The sequence below is a fragment of the Pipistrellus kuhlii genome, unplaced genomic scaffold, assembly GCF_014108245.1.
Source record: "Pipistrellus kuhlii isolate mPipKuh1 unplaced genomic scaffold, mPipKuh1.p scaffold_m20_p_1, whole genome shotgun sequence".
NCBI classification, from domain to species: domain Eukaryota; kingdom Metazoa; phylum Chordata; class Mammalia; order Chiroptera; family Vespertilionidae; genus Pipistrellus; species Pipistrellus kuhlii.
The window spans coordinates 51,196,012-51,219,822 of NW_023425404.1; the positions used below are offsets into that span (position 1 = coordinate 51,196,012).

Genomic DNA, 23,811 nt, shown 5'->3' on the forward strand with positions numbered 1-23,811 from the left:
ACTTTGTGTTTCATATCATGTAGTGGTTTAACATTAGAGACACCTGATCAAGAAAAGGACTTCAGATTTGTGTTTTAAAAGGATCGCTTTTATAGAGTTTTATAGAGTACAAAATACAATCTGTATAGAGAAAGTATGGAAATGAACATAAACAATGAAAAACCTCTATTAACAGTTGATCAGGAAAGAATAATGTGCTTATTAAATGTATTTTTATTCTCTTGCAGATTCTACAGAAGGAGAGTACAGTGCACTCTGTAGCTATCTATCTTTACCAACAAATTTGTTCCTACTTTTCCAGGAATATTGGCACACTGTAAAACCCTTCCTCCAGAGGTACTATGGGGACAAAATATATTGTTGAGTTATTATACAGTTTAGGAAAGTTAAAATTACTTGCTAGCTTTTAAATTGATAAGCATTGATTAAAGATGGCAAAAATATAGGTGATTCCTGCTGAAACCGGTTTGGCTCAGTGGATAGAGCGTCGGCCTGCAGACTGAAAGGTCCCAGGTTCGATTCCAGTCAAGGGCATGTACCTTGGTTGCGGGCACATCCCCAGTAGGGGGTGTGCAAGAGGCAGCTGATCAATGATTCTCTCATTGATGTTTCTAACTCTCTATCCCTCTCTCTTCCTCTCTGTAAAATATCAATAAAATATTTATTTAAAAAAAATATATATATATATATATATAATTCCTGATTTATGCACTAAAGGAATTGGGGATAAGACTAAGAGCTATAGGCAGCTGAAATTTCTATTTATTCCACCATGATTACCATTCATTGTACTTATTTTCCCCAGAGCTACTGTCTTATCATCCCAGTTTTAAACTGGGGTAGGGTGGGGAGTGTTAGTAAAAGCCATGTTGCCAGCAGGCATAAAGTCACAATTAAGTATCAAAAGAACCCCATTTGGGAGCTATATCCAAAACAGTAGCACATCTCACATGGTAGCACACAACTGAAGAGGATGACTTACTAGTAGGGGCAAAGAAAGTCATTTGGTAGATTTTTAAAAAATGTATCAGTTTCATTTCCCTGCAAGAAGTGTGTCTTGCTTTCAGAAAAGCTTTTTTTCTGCCACATTACTTACTGGTCTTCCTGATCACTCTTTACCCTTCTAACCTGCGATCTCCTACTTTTATCTTCGCTGCCACCATATTTAGTCATTTTCCACTGTGTTACTCTTACCCCCGTGGCTTCCTTTGTTACCTTTAATTTTCGGCCTTTTTCTTTAATCAATGTTTTTTGCCCTTCCATGGCCCCGTCAGGATTTGTGTGAATGTCTGCCTGTCTTTTGTCATCTTTTTTATGTGCTTTCATCTCTTGTTAGGTTCTTTTCTGTGTTTCCTCATTTTTCACGAGGTATTCAGTGTGTTAAAAATGAATCAAAATGGGTAAAAAAAAAAAAATCAGTATTATGACTTATGTTGAGTATAATAATCACAAGCACATTATACTAATTTTACTTTTATATTCTTGGAATTGATGCATTTTGCATTGCTAATTGTAGGATAGTCAAATGATAAAAATTCTGAAACAGAAAGTCCTGCCCTTTGTACCATTCCTGACCCTGCTTGCCTCAAAGCCCTTCCTCATCCTGTGCTCTGTAGTGCAGGAGACTGACCCCTGCAGGTTTTACCAGTCTCCCTTGTCAGTTGGCTTCTGCCTGTGGTTAGCCAGTGGGAGATGCTGACAGGACATTGGAAGCCAGGAGTATGAGAAAAGCCTGATTAGGTACTTAGGTTGCTCCTCTCTGCCTCGTGGGCATCTCTGGCAGTGGCTGTAGCTCCTCTCTTGCTCCAATTCCCACCAGACAAGGCTGCTGTGGTTCCAGTATCCACTGATGACCCTAGCCCTGCTGCTTCAGTAGTACCATTCATAGTTCAGTAGCACTAGCACCAGTACCATTATTTCCTTTTCTTCCAGCCTAGGAGGGCTGGGAGCTTCCTATTATTGGCTAATCTTTGGGTTACCTTGCTTTTTTTTTTTTTTTTTTTTTTTGTCTCCTGGTTGGCCCTTCTATTATCTTTATTACCAATTCCTGGGATTAAAGTCCCTCTTATTGAAGTACTCAGAATGGTTTTTGTTTTCTTAGTAGGACTTTGATTGATAAACCCTTTTTAAAAAGAAATTAATTAAAAGAGGGGGAAAAATATGCCAAACTGGTTTGGCTCAGTGGATAGAGCATCAGCCTGCGGACTGAAAGGTTCCAGTCAAGGGCATGTACCTTGGTTGCGGGCACATCCCCAGTAGGGGTGTGCAAGAGGCAGCTAATGGATAATTCTCTCTCATTGGTGTTTCTAATTCTCTATCCCTCTCTCTTCCTCTCTGTGGAAAATCAATAAAATATATTTTTTCTAAAAAGGGAAAAAATAAATAGGGAGATATTTTAAAAAGTAGGGAAGAAAGGGGACAAAATATAAAAGAAGGAATTTGGAAAGAAGGAACAGAAAGATTTAGAGAGAATGGTTCAATGGTGACTATTGTACTAAAGTTGTGATGACCTTTTTGCTTTTTCTCTTTGCTCCCCATATAGGTGGTGTGCAGATCCTGCCTTACTGAACTGCTTAAAGCAAAAAAGCACCATAGTCAGGTTGGTTTTGTTTTTAGTCCTTTTTTCCCCATCTACAAGTTATGTTTCCAAAACTAGTTGATTTGTTGATTTCTAATCTATCTTAATTCTCAGTTAGTACCTTGTTTCCTACAGTTCTGTAGGTCATTGCCAGAAATCAGATTTTTTCTACATTTGTTTTTACTTGGACTTACTGGCCTTTTCCCAAATAGTTTGATGCCCACCAGCTCCTCTTCCTTAAGCTAGTGCAAGTCCATTAAAAGGCATAGGTTCCCTGGCTGGTGTTGCTCAGATTATCACATTGGTCCGCACACCAAAGGGTCTTGGGTTTGATTCCCAATCAAGGGGACACACCTGGGTTGCAAGTTCAATAACCCCCAGGTCAGGCACATGAGGGAGGCAACCAATCAATGTGTCTCTTTCATTTGTGTGAATGTCTGCCTGAACCCCCCCACCCCCCAACCTCCCTTCCCTTTCACTCTCAAAAAATCAGTGGAAAAAATATCCTGAGTGAGGATTAACAACAAAAGAAGAGAAAGGATGGGATGGTATACCTTGGAGCCATCAGGTGGTTAGTGACAATATTCCTATAAACTACTTTTTTCCTTTGAGAATTCAGTAATATATAAAGACATAAATAGAACTGATTCCTTTCCCTTCTTGCCTATATGGTTTTAGGTAACCCAATAAAACTTTTTTTTTTTTTTTAGTATTTCTTAATTGTTTAGTTATCAAGAGAAATTATTCCTTAACTCAGATATTCGTATTTCTTAGTTCAGGAAAGCAGATTAGTGACAAACTTGGGAGAAATTTTTTATATTCCAAGGTCATTTTGTACTCTGAAAGATCCCAGTTTTCCTCATCTCGTACAGGGATCATTGGAATCATAATTTCTGTAGAAATCTGCATATGCCTTCTTTCTTGGTTCAGCCACACCAAAATTATAGAAAGCTGATTCCAACAATATGAAATCTCAGATGTGTGGCCTTCTGTTATGGATTGCAAGTATGAGTCCTTCTGGCCATGCAGCTGAGGTTTTGTCAAAGCACTGGAAGATGTGGAGTTATATTCTCCTCAACACCAGTGTCCTTCCTGATGGAGAACTGGACAATGCTTCAGCCCAACAAAACTTTTCTAGCCCTCCTATCTCCCTCAAGTTATGGTTCAATCAAAATTCACATCTTCTTTGAGCACTAATTCAAATATCCCCTTCTCCAAAAAGCCCATCCTAATATATCGTCTCATGTGTGTTGATGTATGTGTGCATGTGTACCTGCCAGTACACTACATCACTAGCAGTAAACTCAACAAGGGCCAGAACTGCATGCTTATCTTCTGTGTATTATGTAATTGTCTAATTTTTATTTAAATTGAATTGCATCAATAAGCAAGCAGAGGAGTTGAGCCCCCGCCCCCCAGTTTTAAGTATACTAACACCAGTACCATTCTTCTATGACTAAAGCAAACACTCTGAAACAATGTACATTTGCTACCTTCTTTTTTTCATCTTTTCTTGCCCTTTGAACTCTTTCACCTTCCTTGTAAATGTGCACATACTATCCATTTATTTTTTATGTAATGATGGCTGGTAATTTAACCTACTTTGACCCAGTTTTAGTGATTTAGAGATTACATATCCAGCTCCTGTGCTCAAATGCAGTAGTATTCACATTACCAAGAAAAGAATGATCTTAAAGTAGAGAAAAGTTTAAAAGATGAGTACATACATATTTTAGGACTAATAAATCTCATACCATTTTTTCTTTGTTCTAATTCATTGTGTACCTTTTAGATATTTGCTATTTCCCCAGCATGATACTAAATACTCCAGGAGAGTGAAAAGACATAACACATACAGCTTTGTAATGTGTAGTTTATAATTGAATTATATATACATAAATTCAAGATATAAATAAGATAAAGTATAATACAGGGGTGGGCAAAAGTATGTTTATAGTTGTGAGTATATAAAACAGTTTATTCTTGTATTATTGTTTGTTTATTAACTAGAGGCCCAATGCATGAAATTTGTGCAAGAAGAGGCCTTCCTTCCCCTGGCTGCCGCCACCTGCTTCCCTCTGGCATCTGGGACCTGGGCTTTCCTTGCAGCCCCTGCTTCGTTGGGAAGGTCATCCAGTATAATTAGCATATTATACTTTTATTATTATAGACTAGAGGCCCAATGCATGAAGTTCATGCAAGGGGCTCGGCCTCCACCTGCCACGGTGGCCACCTTGGCCCTCACAGCTCCAGCTTTGTCTGAAAGGACGTCAAGTCTAATTAGTATATTATGCTTTTATTATTATAGATTATTGTATTGTTTATTTATATTATTTGTCTTATTATATTTTATCCTTAATTATGATTTATTTTTTATGTAATGATGGCTGGTAATTTAACCTACTTTTGCCCACCCCTGTATATGGAATATACTGTTAATGCTATAGAAATTTAAAGAGTAAAAGAATCTTAATGACACAAGATTAGTCTTAGAGGAAATAATTTTTAGCTGAACATAGAAGGAATTAAGAGAATTTAAATTGCTTGAGGTTTAAAAAGAAAATTCCATCTTATTCAGATGACCTTCCCCAAGGCATGCAAGCAAGGCATTGTTGTATCTAGTATGATGATAATGTATAATAACTTGCAAACATCCTTCAAGTACTAAGTATATTATATTTTCATTTCAGTGTCTTATTGAGTCCTCAACAGCTCAGTGAGGTTCCTTGATATCCGAAAAACATTCTTAAATCTGCATGAGTCTTTTATGGCCCCCCCCCCCAAAAAAGTGCTTTAAATCAATGATATGTCCTATGATTAAGAAAATATATTCATCCTCAGTTGCAGACCAGGAAATATAGGCTTAGGTTCAGTGACTATCAGGTGTCAGAGAATTTAGGATTTGTAACCAGGTTTGTCTGATTTCAAAAGTTGTATTCTTAACCACTATTTTATGTTTCCTTCCTAGATAGTATAGAAATCTAGCAGAAACAATTTAGTCTTAGGAAGCTGAGTTTGGAAAGCAAGTTAGCTGACAGAGGATTTGGAATTCTAGGCTGAGAAATTTGGCTTTAATCTAGTAGCAGTGGAAATTACTATGGATTGCAAGTATGGATTCTTTTGTTATTTTTAAGACTTATTTCTTATTGGTCAATTTTTGAGCTGGGCTTATTTCCTAATAAAATTACCTTTTAAATTGTATTTTAGGTACCCCAGAAAAAGAAATAATTTGATAGAACTTCCTGATGATTATAGCTGCCTTCTAAATCAAGCTTCTCATTTCAGGTAAGAAGAAATATATTTTTCTCTAGCCATTTTGGAATTGAGTGTTGGCCTGCAGACTAAAGAGTCCCAGGTTCAGTTCCGGTCAAGGGTACATGCCCGGGTTGCAGGCTTGGTCTCCATTGGGGGGCATGCAGGAAGCAGCAAATCAGTGATTCTGTAGTATCATTTTTATGTGTTTTTTAGACACTTGTATATGTTTAAGTCCTTTGCCAATTTTATAATTGGACTGTTTTGTTGTTGAGTTGTTAACAGTTCTTTATATATTCTGGGCATTAAATCCTAATCATATTTTTAATTTGCAAATAACTTATCCCATTCTATAGGTTGTGTTTTCATAAGGTCCTTTGATTCATAAAACTCCATTTTTTTCTATTTGTTTTTCCCTTTTTTCCTGGACTTTTTGCTTCAGTGCTAAAGAATCTGTTGCCAAATCTGAGGTCCTAAAGATTTATTCCTATGTTTTTTTCTAATAGGTTTATTGTTTTAGCTGTTAGATTTAGGGATTTTTTATTTTTTTATTTTTTATTTAATCCTCATCCAAGGGTATTTTTCCATTGATTTCTAAAGAGAGTGGAAGGGAGAGAGAGAAAAAAAACATCAACATGAGAGAGATGCATCGATTGGTTGCCTCCTGCTTGCATTCCCTACCAGGGCTGGGGAACCTACAACCAAGGTACTGTGCCCTTGACTGTGAATCAAACCCGAGATTCTTTGGGCCACAGGCTGTTCTAACCACTGAGAAACCAGCTAGGGCAGGATGTAGATCGATTTTGAGTTATTTTTTGAAATAAGGTAGGAAGTCCAACTTCATTCTTTTCTTTTCTTTTAATATATTTATATTGATTTCAGAGGGAAAGGGAAAGGGAGAAAGAGATAGAAACATTAGTGGTGAAAGAATCATTGATCAGCTGCCTCCAGCATGTCCCCCACTGGGGGATCGAGTCCACAGTCTGGGCATGTGCCCCTGACAGGAATTGAACCCGGGACCTTTCAGTTCACAGACCAATGCTCTATCTACTGTGCCAAAATGGTTAGGGCTTCATTCTTCTTTTCAACCGGGTCCAGTTGGTACCACCACTGTTTTTCAAGATACTATTTTCCACCATTGGATAGTTTTGGCAGCCACATTGAAAATCAATTAATCATAAATGTTTGTGTTTATTTCTGGACTCTCAGTTCTGTTCACAGTTCTTATTCATATGCTAGTACCACACATTTTAATTACTGTAGCTTTGTAGTAAGTTTTGAAATTATAATATTTGAGCCTTCCAGCTTTTTCCTTTTCAGTTTAATTATTTGGGATCCTTTGCACTAACATATGAACTTGAAGATTGGCTTTTCCATTTCTGTAGACTTCCATATCATGAACATGGATGCCTTCCTGTATTTAGGTCTCCATTAATTTCTTTTTGCCACATTTGTAGTTTTTTGTTTTTGTTTTTGTTTTTTTGCCACGTTTGTAGTTTTCACTGTGCAAGTCTTTCCCTTTTTGGTTAAATTTATTTCTAGGTATTTTATTATTTTGGATGATATTATAAATGAAATTACTTTTTAATTTCCTGTTTGTATTATTCATTGCTGGTGTATTGAAACATAACTAATTTTTATGTGTTGATCTTACACCCTTCAACTTTGCTGGGTATTCATAGGAATTACAATTAATGTCCTAAATTTAGTTTGAATTGATACCAGCTAGTTTTTTCTTTTTTTAATATATTTTATTGATTTTTTACAGAGAGGAAGAGAGAGGGATAGAGAGCCAGAAACATCGATGAGAGAGAATCATCGATCAGCTGACTCTTGCACCCTCCCCAATGGGGATGGGCCCACAACCAAGGTACATGCCCTTGACCAAAATCGAACCCGGGACCTTTCAGTCCGCAGACCGACGCTCTATCCACTGAGCCAAACCAGTTTCTGCTGATACCAGCTTAGTTTTAATATTTTTATCTTTTGTCTCTCTAGGACTCCCATAATGTATATGTATATAGGTATGCTTGATGGTGTCTCATAAATCCCTTAGGGCTCTGTTCCCTTTTTCCCCCCTCTTTATTTAATTTTTATTTCTTTCTGCTCCTCTGATTCAGTAATTTCAATTGTCCTGCCTTAAAATTTACTGATTCTGCCCTAGCCAGTTTGACTCAGTGGATAGAGCATCAGCCTGTGGACAGAAGGGTCCTGGGTTTGATTCTGGAGAAGGGTACATACCTTGGTTGCAAGTTTTTCCCTGACAGGGCCCTGGTCGGGACTTGTGCAGGAGGCAACCAATCAATATTTCTGTCTTTCCCTCTCTCTAAAAACCAATGGGAAAATATCCTTATGTGAAGATTTTTAAAAAAGAAAAATTTATTGATTCTTCTGCCTGCTTAAATATGCTGTTAAACCCTCTAATAAATGTTTTCTTTCAGCTGTTGTACTTCATCTTTTATTTGAGAGAGAGAGAAACATTGATTTGTTCCACTTATGCATTTGTTGGTTGCTTCTTGTACATGCTCTGATGGTGATAGAACCAACAACCTTTGTGTATCAAATGGTGTTGTAACCACCTGACCTACCTGGCCAGGGTTCAGCTGTTGTACTTTTCTTTTTTTGTTTGTTTATTTAAATTTCTTTATTGATTAAGGTATCACATATTTGTCCTCATCTCCCCATTCCATCCCACACCCCTCCCTACACATGCCCTCACCCCCCTATTGTCCTTGACCATTGGTTAGTCTCATATGTATGCATACAGGTCCTTTGGTTGATTTCTCCCCTTTATCCCTAGCCTCCCCTATCCTCCCTCTGAGGTCCGACAGTCTGATCCATGCCTCCTTATCTCTGGGTCTGTTCTTGTTCATCAGTCTATGTTGTTCATCATTTCCCCTAGATGAGTGAGATCATGTCCTACTAGAAATACACTTATAAGAACCAAAAATGAGACAAGCAATAATGGTTATGCTGAAAGGCAAATCAATCAGTCTGTAGTGAGTTTCTTTCTGGCCACCAGTTCTTTTGAGACCCAATTTCAATGTCAAACAGTTCCTTATGTGTACATGTCAGCAATGATATTTTAGTTCTGGAAGGTGGGCAAATGGTGGTAATGCAGGTCCAACCCTCTCTGGTTTGGTCCTGGGAAACATGCAGTGACGCACAGATGCTGACTGCTAGTATGGCAAGGCACCGTCAGCATCTTCCATCTCTGGACTGCTTCTCTTCTGTCTTCATAGCTAGAGTATCCTGTCAATTTCTCTCTGTTGCCGGAATCCACATGGTCCTGGAATTTTTTTCTGAAAATATACATACATATTTTCGACCAAAAGTTAGTAAAGGAATATTTTCTATAAATTTGACTTGGGATCCTTTTTCATTTTTTGCCCAAATGATTTTCCTCTCGCTTGTTTTGACATCATGTGTGTTTTTCATGGGTGCCTTGCTGTTAGCATTACAATTAATTTTCTAAAGTACAAATTTTCTAGATGTAATTTACTTATAGTATATTTTTCCTTACATGATATTCTTCTACTATCCCCCCTTTTATATTTAAATATTAGGAGGCTTTTGAAAATTTTATAATGTAGTCTTGATAGCTTTTAAATTTTAATTTTTGCACTATAATATGACTGCTTTAGGTTCATTACATGTTATACAATTTTATCATGAGATGAAATACCAATAAAAATTTTAGTTAACACTTTAGGAACTGCTTTTTGTCCAGTACAATTAATTTTTCTAGAATATTCGCTTATTTCAATTAGCAAATTTAAATTATTCTGAAAACTTGACTACTATTTTACTGTCAAATTTATTTCTCTAACAACAATCTTATTTTACCCTGTAAATATTAATGGAAAGGATTATTTGCCTTCTTGAGTATGCCCTGAGCATTCCTAGTGGTAGCCTGGATTTAGATATCAGAAACCCACTTCCCGCCGAAGCCAGTTTGGCTCAGTGGTAGAGCGTCGGTCTGCAGACTGAAAGGTCCCAGGTTCGATTCCAGTCAGGGGCATGTACGTTGGTTGTGGGCACATCCCTGGTGAGGGGTGTGCAGGAGGCGGCTGGTCGTTGTTTCTCTCTCATTGACGTTTCTGGCTCTCTATCTCTCTCCCTTCCTCTCTGTAAAAAATCAATAAAATATATTTAAAAAAAAAAACACTTCCCCACACCATGGGTACAAGACAACTCAAACAAGTCTTATTGCAGTGAAAGGGCAGCTGCTGTTGGCCAAGTCTCTGTTACCCGGGTCCTGATTTGAGCTAGGCATGGGAAGTTAAGCAGCCATGGGGGCAGGAGACTTCCCTCACCAGAAGGGGTGAGGGTTCAGGCCCCTGCCAAGTTACAGGGGTCTATGCCCCACCTCTGTTGACCCCCAAGTTCTTTCCTCATGGCCTCTCTTCAACTGTGCCTGTCTTAGGTTGTTTCTTCTCTGAGGAATCCTACCCGTCTCTGGCTAACCAGCCATCCTCCGGGGCCAAGCAGGGTGATGTGAGGTTCAGTTCTGTCTCCTTGGTAGCATATGGGCCCCTCCCATCCCCCCGTGGCCTCCACGACCAGCACCTCCTTGGAATCCCCTCGCCTGCTGTTGGGGCCCCAGTACTGATCGCATATCTTGGGGAACCCAGGTTTCTTCTCCAGGGAGGGCCCAGCTCACCCCACTGGGCGAGAGACAGATCCATGGTACCAGTCATCACGAGGCATCAACTTCAACATGAGCAGAAAGCTCAGGCAACAGGTGTGGGCAATTGGATTGTGAGAAGAGGGTTCCTCTTGGCCAAAAGGCAAGAGGAACCAATATAGAATGCTCAGGTGCCTTCCCAGGAGGCCCTCTACAAAATGAAAGGTATTAAATCCTTTCATGTCCTTTTTAAATTGCTGCCAGACATTCAAAGAATTAGTTTGTAAGTTTGTGTGGGATAATTGTATATTATGCTGATGTAATTCTAAAATATCAAGAGATGTGTTACCTTTGTCTCCAAGCACCAAAAAGATGACTTTTTATAAATCCCCAAGGGTGCGAGGTACCCTTAAGTTAAGTGTAAAACAAAAATTATTAAATTTAGAGGATATTGTTTTATCATAGAGAATCATATGTTTAAGCTCATATTGTTCTCTTACAAAAGTAACTAACAGGTAATTCACCAATGGTATTAGTAATGAGTAGAATATAATCTGTTTATTTTGCTTCTCACCAGTTCCAACATCCAGTGCTTTTTAAAATTTTATTTGGAAGTGATTAAGTGAAAAAAAAGAAGAAGATAAAGTTTAAGAAACACTGCTCTAGAGTAGTGTTTAATCTGACTGAGGTAGAGGGGTATGGTACTAAAAAAGGCTAAGGGGATATACTCCCTCTTTCCCTTATCCAGGCTTGAACTTGAGTTACAATGCTATTATCTATTTTAGGTAATGGGGGTAACACAAATCTGGGAAAAATTTTAATGACGTTGTAGAATAATATCATGTAAGGATATTCTTTGCTCTTGGCCATGGCAATTCCATTTCAAACTGGCTGTCCATTTCTTTTTGAATAGACAAGGTCTTAGTTATATTTTCTGCACCTCTCCCAGGGGCAAGTAGTAATAGTAGTGACACCCTTTCTTTGGTGTCTACACAAGCCAGAAACCTCTCTTTAATTTTACACACAAAAGAGCAGTGTTTTGATTTTGTCTCATACAAAAGGGAAGCTGGGTGGAGACCCCTGTGTAATTACACTTTCTTGCCCCTCCCGTGGCTCTCCTGGATGACCAAGGTGTTTGATATTATTGGTGACTACATCAGGCGTGGGTAATCAGCCCAGGTAAGGGGTCTTCCCATGAAGGTCAGGAGCATCAGTCCAAAATACTTCCCTATTTGCCCCAGATAATATTACCGTACATCTGATGATTGCTAGCATGGCTAGAAAGCGTTCTCAGGCATTCTTGGGTTTTTGGTTACCTCATAGTTTCTTCCCTGAGGTTTGACATTCTAATTGATGTTTCTCTGTCTCTGGATCTACTCCCCCCCCCCCCAATCAATTTATGTTGTTCATTATATTCCACAAATGAGAGAGATCATGTGATAAGTATTTTTCTATTTGTTTTCTTTTTATAATTTCTTTTTACTGATATTTTCTACTTTTTCATATATTTTCCTAATTTCTTTGTTCTTTGTCATTGGTTTCCTTCAGCTCTTTTAACACATTTAAGGGAGCTAATTCAAAGTCTTTGTTTATTAAGTCTCATGTCTGGGCTTCCTCAGGAATGATTTCTACCAGGTGTTTTTTTCTGTGAATGGGCCATCGGTTTTTGTTTCTTCCTAAGTTTTGTTGAAAAATGAACATTTTGAATATTATGATTTAGTAACTCTGGAAATCAGATTCTCTCCCCCACCCCACTGCCCCAGTAATTGCCATTGTCACTTGATAAAGGCTGCCTTTGTCTGTTTACTAGTGGTGACTTTTCTGCACTATTTGCAAAGACTTTATTCCTTATTGTGTGTTTCCTGAAGGCTTTGTATCATTATTTCTGTGGTAAGCCAGTGAATTGACAAAAATTTTCTTAAATTTTTGTATCCAATAACAACAGAAAAGAGAATAAAAAAAGAATGTCCTGTCTCTTTAAATACCTTCACCATCATTGCCTAAGAAGATAATTCATCCCATGGTGGTTGAAACAATGACCAATTTATGTGTCCAACCGCGCAATGAATTATCATGCAGAATATACAACCCTGATTTTTGAGGATGAGTTTCCTATTGCCCGCTCAGTAGCCCCATCAGGATTGCCGCCAGCCACCCCCGTAGCTACCAGCTATAGGCCTGGGAGGTAGGGGATGCTAGTCACTACACAAAATGCTACAATTTGCTGAAAGTTGCCAGTGTCTTTCTTTGTCCAGTACTCCCCTGGACACTGCGAGTATTCATCTACACTCCAGAGTTCCAGAATAGTTGCTTCAGTCAATACTTGCCAGATCAATAGTTGTTTCAGTAGAGGAACTGATTCCTAGAGTGCCCTGCTGCCCCATCTTCTATGACATCCCTTCTCAATTTCTTTTAAAGCTACAAGAGCTCTCCCCACCCCCCTCTCTCTCCCTCTCTTCTTCCCTCCCCCATTGTAAGAATCATTGTTTATTCATCTATCTTTAAACAATTTTACATGCATTATAGTGCGGTGACCACATTGATTCACTGAAAAAACACTGAAGATTCCCTCCCCCCCCAAAAAAAAAACCACACAAAATCTTTATAGAATCCCATTATAACAGTAAAATAGATAATAGCATTGTAACTCAAGTTCAAGCCTGGATAAGGGAAAGAGGGAGTATATCCCCTTAGCCTTTTTTAGTACCATACCCCTCTACCTCAGTCAGATTAAACACTACTCTAGAGCAGTGTTTCTTAAACTTTATCTTCTTCTTTCTTTTCACTTAATCACTTCCAAATAAAATTTTAAAAAGCACTGGATGTTGGAACTGGTGAGAAGCAAAATAAACAGATTATATTCTACTCATTACTAATACCATTGGTGAATTACCTGTTAGTTACTTTTGTAAGAGAACAATATGAGCTTAAACATGATTCTCTATGATAAAACAATATCCTCTAAATTTAATAATTTTTGTTTTACACTTAACTTGCTATAATATGATGTAAATTACTTGAGTAGCATAAATTCACAAGTAGAACACCACTCACTGAGCGGAGAAATTATATTCATATCTGCTTTAGCCATTGGTATGTGAATATTTCATATTTTAATCACAGCACAGCATGTCTTGAAAATAATAAGCCAAAATTCCTATTGATGCAATTATGTATCCTTGGCATTCAATTGGCATCAGACTACCACCCATAGCAAACTAGATTGATAATGATGACATGAAACTAGCAGTGACTTGTAATTACAAGGCAAGAATCTTGATAGTCTGAAAGTCAAAGCCCATTCAACACTTTATGGATGATATACTGGTAATAAGGCATCTTTTTTCCAAATTGCAGAATTCCAAATTTCTTTAGGAGTTTTGTAATGTTACTAATCATTATCCTGCAGCCAAACTTTTTAGTAAACTTAAATTAGAACTCACACTAAACACAACTATTTAATTTTGTTTTAAGAATACCAGTTACTGTATAAGATGATGATTAGTAATCCTTAATCATGTGTTAAATAACTTGCTGTCATTTGAAGGAACAAAATAAAGGATTGCTGTCTAGGAACATTTTGAGAGCTTAAAGAGCCTTTCTTTGGCCCAATTTGTGAATTACTGCCCTACAAAAATGGATAAGGAATGCTTTGAGCCATGAAGCCAGGAGGTTTAAAAGGCCCACCCAGGGCTCAGGCAGTTTATAGTCGAGGCTCTGCTCCCAGATAGAATTGCTCTTGGTGTTGGCTCCGTGATGCTTGTCTCATGAAGATTAAGGTCAGCCAACGAAAGAAGTGGTTGATTCATTTCATCTCTCAGCATTCAAAAAATTAGCTAGATGATTTCAAAAATTACATCCAGTTTAAGTTCAATGACTTCCTAATCTTAGGACTGGATTGCTATCCTAAAGCTCAGTGAATAGATATTATCTCCGAGGCACTAAAAGGTATCTACCCTGTTTCCTCAAAAATAAGACAGTGTCTTATATTAATTTTTTCTCCCAAAGTTGCGCTAGGTCTTATTTTCAGGGGATGTCTTATCTTCCCATGCACTAGGTCTTATTTTCGGGGAAACACGGTATCATGCTGTTAGCTCTTAGGAAATTCTGAAAAGAGTGTTAGTCATTAATCACAATGAAGATCCTCCTGGATGATATTCTTACTTACTGGTTTCAAGTAAAGATGAAATGATTTCTTCCAGTTTTATTGCCACCACTAGTCTACGTTAAGACTGAGCCATCTTTAGTGTAATGTGGTCGCTCTGTTATTATATTTCAGCTGTTTTTCTCTATAAAATAGATAGCTAGTGACTCAGATTCAGCCATCCTGTGTTAAAGTGAAAGAAGATGTTGGCTTTATCAAAAAAAAAAAAGAGCTCTGATTATGTTCTGGAGCGACCCCCTGGAAGTGGAAGCAGCTCTGTCACCTACAGGAGACAGGAATGGAAGACCTATGTGCAGAGTCCCTTTTGCTCCTATTAGACAGAGAGCCCTGCTGGATCTCTCCTGTTGTTTTGTTTTCTTATTCTGCCCAAATTAAGGAATTCTTTATGTTTCCATTATGTTCAGTGTACACAGAGATAGAAGCATGTGAAGCTCCTTTTTATTTTATTTTTATTTTTTTAAAATATATTTTATTGATTTTGTACAGAGAGGAAGGGAGAGAGATAGAGAGTTAGAAACATCAATGAGAGAGAGTCATCGATCAGCTGCTTCTTGCACACCCCCCACTGGGGACATGCCAGCAACCAAGGTACATGCCCCTGACCGGAATCGAACCCGGGACCTCTCAGTCCCCAAGCCGACGCTCCATCCATTGAGCCAAACCGGTTTCGGCTGAAGCTCCTTTTTAAAAGAAAACCATTATCACTTTAATTTGAAAAGTGATGCTCCCTCTGGGGGCATTATAGCAAGGCTGTACCATGCCACTATATAGAATGATTGGATCTCAAAGTACTATTTGGTTCAAGTATGTCAACTCTATCACTTTTTTCTTCCTAAAACTCTGTGTTTCCAGATGGAAAGGAACATCAACTCAAAGACTGCAGTCTCTCATTTCAATCCTAAAAATCTCAGAAATGGGGGGGGGGGGGGGGGGGAATGTGTTTGAACCCTTACTGAAGTTATGATTTAACAGGACACAAGCTTGACTAAACATGAATCAAGAGTAGGCCATTGACTATAAATTGGTCATGTCAGATAAAGACTGGATTCTATAGTATAATAAATCTTATTCTCAAGGCATATTTAATTGTCAAACTTTATAAGAATTATCAGAATACTATAATAATAAATTTTCTTACTATGGATTAATCAGAAGATTTTGTTTTTGTTAAGTCTTCTTAGGGGAAAGTATTAAAGAGCAATCATACAATTAAATGTTCCCCTGTCTTTTAAGATCTTTCTTCGCTGCAAAGCAGCCAGTGATGGGAACATGTTTCATGCTAACTAGATATATCATGCTTTTTTTGGTTTCTCTACTATACCAAATGTTTCCTTCCCTTTTGAGGTGCCCACGGTCTGCAGATGATGAGCGAAAGAACCCTGTCCTTTGTCTTTTCTGTGGGACTATACTGTGTTCTCAGAACATTTGCTGCCAAGAAACAGTGAATGGGGAAGAGGTTGGAGCTTGCATTTTTCATGCACTTCACTGTGGAGCTGGAGTCTGCATTTTCCTGAAGTGAGTAGTGTGTGATCTGAAAGCTTCATAATGAATTTAGGGAATTTGGATTCAATCTGGAGGCCATTATGGCAACAGTTTGTTGATAGGAAATTATATCAGAAGTTAGAGACCAGTTATTCACATGAGATTGCATTCAAGAAGATATCCTATATAATAAAACCATAATACGCATATTAACAGAATGGCTGAACAACTGGTCGCTATGACGTGCACTGACCACCAGGGGGCAGACGCTCAACACAGTAGCTGCCCCCTGATGATCAGTGTGCTCCCACGGGGGAGAGTGCTGCTCAGCCAGAAGCCAGGCTCTGCTGGCGAGCGCAGCAGTGGTTACAGGATCCCCCCTTAGTACACAAATGTCATGCACCAGGCCTCTAGTTACAAAATAAGTAGTAAAAAAATAAAAAATTTTAAAGTAGAATTCTGTCCTATAGGGGTGTTTGGAGTGGGGCTGGGGGGTCAGTGAGGGAAAAGGGGGACATCTGTAATACTTTAAACAATTGAGATTAAAAAAAAATTTAAGTAGGATGCTGTTCAGATTGATTATTTATGGAAAATCTTAAATATAACAGACTTTGGCCCTGACCGGTTTGGATTCAAGGGTCCCAGGTTCAATTCTGGTCAAGGGCATGTACCTTGGTTGCAGGCACATCCCCAATAGGGGGTGTGCAGGAGGCAGCTGATTAATGTTTCTTTCTCATTAATATTTCTGACTCTCCCTCTCCCTTCCTCTCTTTTAAAATATATGTATTTTAAAAGAGAGGAAGGGAGACTTTGTATTGATTACTCTGGAATTGTGTAATACTCAGATATAGTGAAAGAATTTAGATTCCTAAAACTTATATTTTTAGAGTATATGTAAATAGTTACTTTAGGTTGTCCTTTGAATATTTTCATATTCTTCATTTCCTCTATCAACCAACCATGTTTTCCCTGGTTCTCTCAGAAGAAAACTGAGAGTAGGACAATAGTCATTTATGAGAGTACAAGTTGCTCTTGTGAGATAAAATTCAGAAGGATGCTTGTCCTTTTTCTTTCCAATTTCCCCATGTAATATAGTTTTTGTTTATATAAGCACTAATATCTCACTGCCTGTGGCCTATGTAATCACTGTAGGCATCAGTTAGATGAGGGGATTGACAGTGTGGAATCCAAACCCCAACACTTATTTTCTTCTTCTAGGAAACCTACAGCAAGTAAACCCTAGATTATTTTATAATTTCTCTCTATAGTACTTATCACCTCTGTGTGTCTCCATTTCTCTGCTGCAAGAGTCCCAAGTACCTTCAAAGTGGCACTGTTGGAGGTTGGTTCAAACCAGAAAAGGGTTGACACTTACCTAGATGACCTTTCTGGCCTGACGTTATCAGACTGGGAGATGTGGTGCTTTTCTTCTGTTTAGCGTTCTCCCCGCTCCAGTTCATAGGTCAGGAAACATAACAGAAACTATTCCAATCACCATTTCCTAAGGTACCTATAACGTGTTACTGATCCCATGTCTCTAAATCCAGTGATCCTCTCTCATAGCTTTAACAGATACTGTAATGTTTGTTCTCTTTATCTAGACAAAGCATGGTATATCTGTTTATGTATAATTGTCTTTATACTGAATTCCTAACAGATATTGGCTGTACCTATCATTTGCACACATGCACTTAATATTTCCCGTTGGTTGTTTTGTCCTTCAGAATCAGAGAATGCAGAGTGGTCTTAGTTGAAGGTAAAGCCAGAGGCTGTGCCTATCCAGCTCCTTACTTGGATGAATATGGTGAAACAGATCCTGGCCTGAAGTAAGAGATTTTTTTAATTTAAATTTAGTGACATTAAAGGTAACACTTCCCCAAAATTTTTAAGATACCAACTGTCCTAATGTTTGCATGCACTGTTCATTTTAATCAACTATTCTTCATCATTAATTAGATTTAATTGACACTAATATGTAAAAGAAAGAAATCTGGAATGTCTAGTGAAGGGCTTCAGACTAAAATGGATATTCATTGTTTCCATTTCAATACTTGAAATTTTTTATTAGTCAGCTATACCAGCCTTCTTTGCTTTAGCAAAGCAAAATACTTAGAATCTGAATTTTTCTATATCATTCCTGGTATTAGGTATTGGAGGACTGTTCATGATGTATGAGAAAGAGGAAATAAGGCACAATGATTACAAAAGTACACACAGATAAAGATTGATCTCCATACAATAAATTGTCTCTTTGTTTAATTGAAATTGTGGGATTTTTTTAAATAATACTTGGAATGAACAGGCTTACTAGTTGGGATTTGGAACTTCTTTTATCATACAGAGATTTATTTTTATTGTGACAGCATTTGACCTGCAGAGATATTCTTTGGATTTTAAAAATCTGAGAAAGCCCTAGCCATTTTGGCTTAGTAGATAGAGCATCGGCCTGCCCACCTAAGGCTCCCAGGTTGGATTCTTGTCAAGGGCACATACTTGGTTGCAGGCTTCTCCCCAGCCTGGGCCCTGTCGGGGATTGTGCAGGAGGCAACCAATCAATGTGTTTCTCTCACATTGATCTTTCCCTCTCTTTTTCACTCTCCCTAAAAAATCAATGGAAAAATACCCTCGAGTGAAGATTTAAAAAAAAAAATCTGAGTTGTGAAAGTTGTGACTGAGGATAAGAGATCTGATTTGTTCCAAAAAGGTGCAAAGAAGCAGAATTTTAAAATTAGTCAGTTGAAAAATACCCAACTAGCTGAGATACTTGAGTGCTTCAGAAATGAGAATCTCACAGTTATCCATTATTGGCAACAGCCAAACTTTAAGTCATTTTGGATTAGTTGTTAACATAGTGTTACAAACTGTGCAACCATTAGAATTGTTGTGGAGTAATTTGATTTAAATGTGTGCTAATCACAGCAAATTTGTTGTCTCATAAGGACAGCTATAACCAAATATTTCTGAGGAGCAGAATATAATTTGAGGGCTTCGTGTTACAACTCAAATCTAACCTTTACTATGCAAAGATCAGAAATCAAAGCTGATGAATCCAAAAAGCCAATTAGAGCTCCACTCAGACTAACCACCTAAAAAAAAGCTGCTTCAAATTATAAACCTTGTTGGTCATTTAAATGAGGTCCCAAAGTGCTCATGGTATAACTATTTTCAGAATAATCAAGGAGTAAATTTCTATCAAAGTTCTTAGCCATCAAAGGTGAAGCGAAAATATCCCTTTTAAAACCCTAACTTGGTGATTCCTCCCAGCTCAAAAAACAACTCAAGCTAATTTAGGCAATAAAGTGTGGCAGTTATTTGATCAAACTTACATGTTGTTGGTTTTTGTTTTTTTCCCTGAAGGAGGGGCAACCCCCTTCATTTGTGTCATGAGAGGTATCGGAAGCTCCATTTGGTGTGGCAACAACACTGCATAATAGAAGAGATTGCTAGGAGCCAGGAAACGAATCAGATGTTATTTGGATTCAACTGGCAGTCATTATGAAGTCCAACTCTGCCTTGGAACAATCACGAATGAAGACTATAATGAAGACTGATTCAAAATTATGGAGACTTTTCGGAGGGCTGGAGAAGGGTTGGAGGGTCTTTTGCTCCTTGTCCAGTTGTGTCCAGATTCACATAAATCAATAAAATATTCCTTATTGGAGTATTGCTTTCAATTAGTGAACATATGCTTGAAGGAAAAGAAGAGCATAAGCTAATCTGTTCTATGGTCTAGAACACTAAAGAAATGCTTCGTCACCCCAAGTGTCTGATTCTGCTAATATATCCAGAAAACTTATTTCCCTCTCTAATCTGTCCCATTTCATTTCATCTCCCTGATCAATGAAGTCACAGCAAGCAACTGTGGACATTATTATATATTAGTTAAATATAAAATTTTGTTATTGGTGGTCCCCACCCCTGATTTAGTTTAGCTAGCATTGGATCACTGACAAGATTTTCTTCTTACAGCTAAAGAGGAATTGCAGAAACCATTCAGTTGGAAAATTCTGTAATTGAGAAAGTTTCCCAAAAAAGTAAATTTTTAGTCATTTCTCTTTTTAAGAGAATACCCTAAAGTGCTACTTACTGTTTCAGTTAGAAATTAAATGAAATCTCTATATGGACTGAGTTGCCACTTCTAAGGCAAATTTCTGCCAGTATTAGGATAGTGCATTCATTATTCATCCCTAATGGGACAGAGTCTATCTATAATCCTCACCTCTGACCACTAATATCTTTGTTGAGTTTTGAAATTTTACTTTCCATTTTCCAAAGACAAGTTTCAAAAATGAGTTCACTTAACTCGTGATGTGGTACCATCCTATTTGATTCTTAGAAATCTGATGCAGTTCTGATGTAAACTACTATAGAATGAAGAAAGGAAAATTCCCTCAGTGAACAGAGCATGACAGCTGTAAATTAGGACAATCAAATTGAAGCCGATTCTGCAACTTCCTATGTCTTTATAAAAGACTAATCATTTGTTATCTGTGTGTAACCTTTTCATAAACTGATTTTTATGACTAGTACAAACAACCAAAAAAGCCATGTGATCAATAGTCTGTGTCCTGTTATAACATGCTGTGGTTGAGCCATCTTGTTTATAAATAACCAAGCTCTCTAAAATCTGTGCAAATGTTAACTTTTATCAAGAACTTGTGATGTAAAACAGCAAACAGAAGATAAATTGAAATCTTCCATTTTAGCTTCTGTTGTATGTGAAGTAATGTTAGGAGTTTGAAAGATGCATTCAAAAATCATATTTTGCCTTTAGTGACTAGTGTCACATGTGTGTGTAAATGTTTTCCTACTTTATTAGTGCTCAGCAAAGGCAAGCAAATAAAAATATGTGAAGTGATTGATGATGAACATTTGGGGGCAGATTTTTTTTTTTGTATTTCTATGTAAAGGTGGATTTTGCATTAAGTAATTGGCATGAATAGGCATCAGAATCACAATCTACTTGAATAATTATTGAGAAGGTATCAGAAAATTGATTAAACTTTACTGAACAATTTGTAATATTGATAGGTGAGGATCAGAAAATTCAGTATGCAGTTTGTCAAATTTACCAGTATGATTGAGTGATTAGAACATTTCCTTTTATTTCTTATGTGACTGTGTGGAATGGATTGGCCGACTGGGAAGTCTGAGCCAGGATAGTCAACAGAAGATGCTGACTTCTGCCCTAATTGGCCTCAGTTTAGCAAAGATAAACTGACTTTAAATTTCTAGTCTTTTTATATTCACTTCAAAAATTCTGGGGTAAGCTTTCAAGCTGCCAGAAGGACTCTCCCACATCAGCCAGTCAGACCTTTATTGCCAAAGAACCTATTTCATATTGAGTTCCACTTCCTGAGTTAGGTTCAGATCTCTGTACTATAGATGAACATATGTCTCAGTGCTGCCCCCAGCCCAAGGGATTTCTAATTATATTCAAATACCTTAGTGGTTTGCCTTCATCATTGCAAACAATTTAATCATGCTTATGAAATTTACTTTAAAAATTAACAAAAGGTCGCTTTATTTTTATTAGTGTAGAATGTGGAAGAACTAGTTCAACAAGGTAACTCCAAAACTGTGTTTTTCTAATGTTTGGCGTGAGGGGTCAGGAGGAGTTTTCATGATGCAGTAAAGGAAAAAATATATCTGTATAATTAATTTATTATGTTGGTGTATGGGCTGTGAGTTCATCCTTTAGTGGTCATTTGTCATTTCATAACAACTATGCATTTGGTTCACTGTGATGATCTATATTTAGTGACTGCAACATGTTTATACCACTGTTTCAAATTCCATCCATGATGAAATTATACAAATAATGCTTATATTGATATCTTTTATTGCAAAATGTAAATTTAAAACTTGTATAATGTTCTTGTGCTTTTTGAAATAAAATATCTTATATGTGTATATTTAAAAGGAAAAAAAGGGACTTCTTACGTTTGGGGATAGGGTTTGAAGTATAAAAATCTATACCTAGAAATGAGCTCTAGTTAAAAGTTATCCTTGTCAGCCCAGACAAAATTTATTTTTAATCCTCACCCGAGCATATGTTTTTTATTGATTTTAGAGAGAAAGGGAGAGAAAGAAACACCAGTGTGAGAGAGAAACATCTATCAACCTAGATATGTGCCCTGACTGAGAATTGAACCTGCAACCTTTTGGTAAACAGGACGATACTACACCCAACTGAGCCACCCAGCCAGAACCCAAACAAACTCTTTAAAAGACATAGGTATTCCCCTAGCCTGTTTGGCTCAGTGGATAGAGCGTTGACCTGCAGACTGAAAGGTCCCGGGTTTGATTCCAATCAAGGACACATGCCAGGTTGCAGGCTTGATCCCCAGTAGGGGGCATGCAGGAGGCAGCTAATCAATGATTCTCTCATCACTGATGTTTCTATCTCTCCCCCTCCCTTCCTCTCTGAAATCAATAAAAATATTTTTTTAAAAGACATAGGTTTTTAGTGTAATGGTCTCCAAGCTTTGTAACCCATACATTCCATCAGTAAATAAGTTTTAAACATGCATTATGTATTTCTATATTCATGCAATACTGCACTAATGCCCTAAGTACATTGTCCTAAAATGGAGATTTTAAAAAGTCAGTTTAAAAATAGAATATTTCTATTTAAATATCTGATAAGTAAACCTATACATCCCTTTGAGTAGCACACCCTGTGGGGAGACAACTATGTAAAGCAGCACTGTACAGCCCAGCATTGTGGCTCAGTGGTCAACCCATGAACCAGTGGACACCGGTTCTATTTCCAATCATGTTAGGAAAGCAACAGACAGTTTTTAAAGATAATATTAAGAGCATTATATAAAGATATTAGTATAAAGTTTCAACTAGAACTACAATACAATACCAAAAGTGAGGGGGAAAGCCAAGAAAATAGACTACATAGTAAAACAGTATAAATCTAGACCAATTTATCAATTTAAATGGGTTAATTCACCTATTTAGGAAAATATCTGGTGAGCAACAAATAGATTCAGGTGGAAAATAAAGACATTAAACCCAATTTTAAATGGGCAAAAGATTTGCATAATTTTTCTCCAGAAAAGATAAATTGTTAACTATATAAGAGGATGTTCAACATTATTAATCATTAAAAAAGTGCAAATAAAACCACAATGAAATACCATTTCACACCTACCTTCTAGGTTGGCTATTATTGAAAAGACAAACAATAACATGTTGGTGAAGATGTGGAAAACTGAAACCAAATAGATGCAGTCCTTTACTTTGTACAGGAGTGAATAATGCAAATGTGGCAAGCAATTGTAATAAGCAAGGGAAAAGATTACTATTGTTCTATAGCCTTCAAAATTTTTGGTTAAGCCTGGCTAGTGTGGCTTAGTGGTTGATCATAGACCTCTGACCTAGGAGGTCACGGTTAAATTCCTGGTCCAGGTATGTATCCAGGTTGCAGGCTCGATCCCCAGTGTGTGGCTTGCAGGAAGCAGCCAATCAATGATTTTCCCTCACTGATGTTTCTATCTCTCCCTCTCCCTTCTCTGTAATCAATGAAAAAAAAAAAATACTTTAAAAAATAATAAAAGAAAGCCTGCTTTAAAAATTTTTTGGTTGAAAATTTACTGTCATTTATAAATAAAGAGTGAAATGAAAATAATAAATGTTTATTTAGCACAATGTAATTTATAACTGAAACATTGAAAATTAAAGTGTTTTATTTGT

General features: G+C 37.4%; 1 protein-coding gene across 5 annotated transcripts in view; it reads left to right on the plus strand.

Annotated features, from left to right (window-relative positions):
• Positions 1 to 22,978, plus strand: part of UBR1 (ubiquitin protein ligase E3 component n-recognin 1) — a 134,995-nt gene extending 112,017 nt beyond the window's left edge. For 4 of the 5 annotated variants that reach the window (XM_036444507.2, XM_036444529.2, XM_036444499.2 and 1 more), the window contains 6 exons: positions 228 to 336; positions 2,543 to 2,599; positions 5,786 to 5,863; positions 15,967 to 16,137; positions 17,829 to 17,930; positions 19,462 to 22,978. In XM_036444507.2, coding sequence (XP_036300400.1) covers positions 228 to 336; positions 2,543 to 2,599; positions 5,786 to 5,863; positions 15,967 to 16,137; positions 17,829 to 17,930; positions 19,462 to 19,603 — 659 coding nt within the window. In that variant the 3' untranslated portion in view covers positions 19,604 to 22,978. The remainder of the gene's footprint in view (positions 1 to 227; positions 337 to 2,542; positions 2,600 to 5,785; positions 5,864 to 15,966; positions 16,138 to 17,828; positions 17,931 to 19,461) is intronic. The other variant, XM_036444518.2, reaches the window with a different exon arrangement.
• The last annotated feature ends 833 nt before the right edge of the window (positions 22,979 to 23,811 follow it).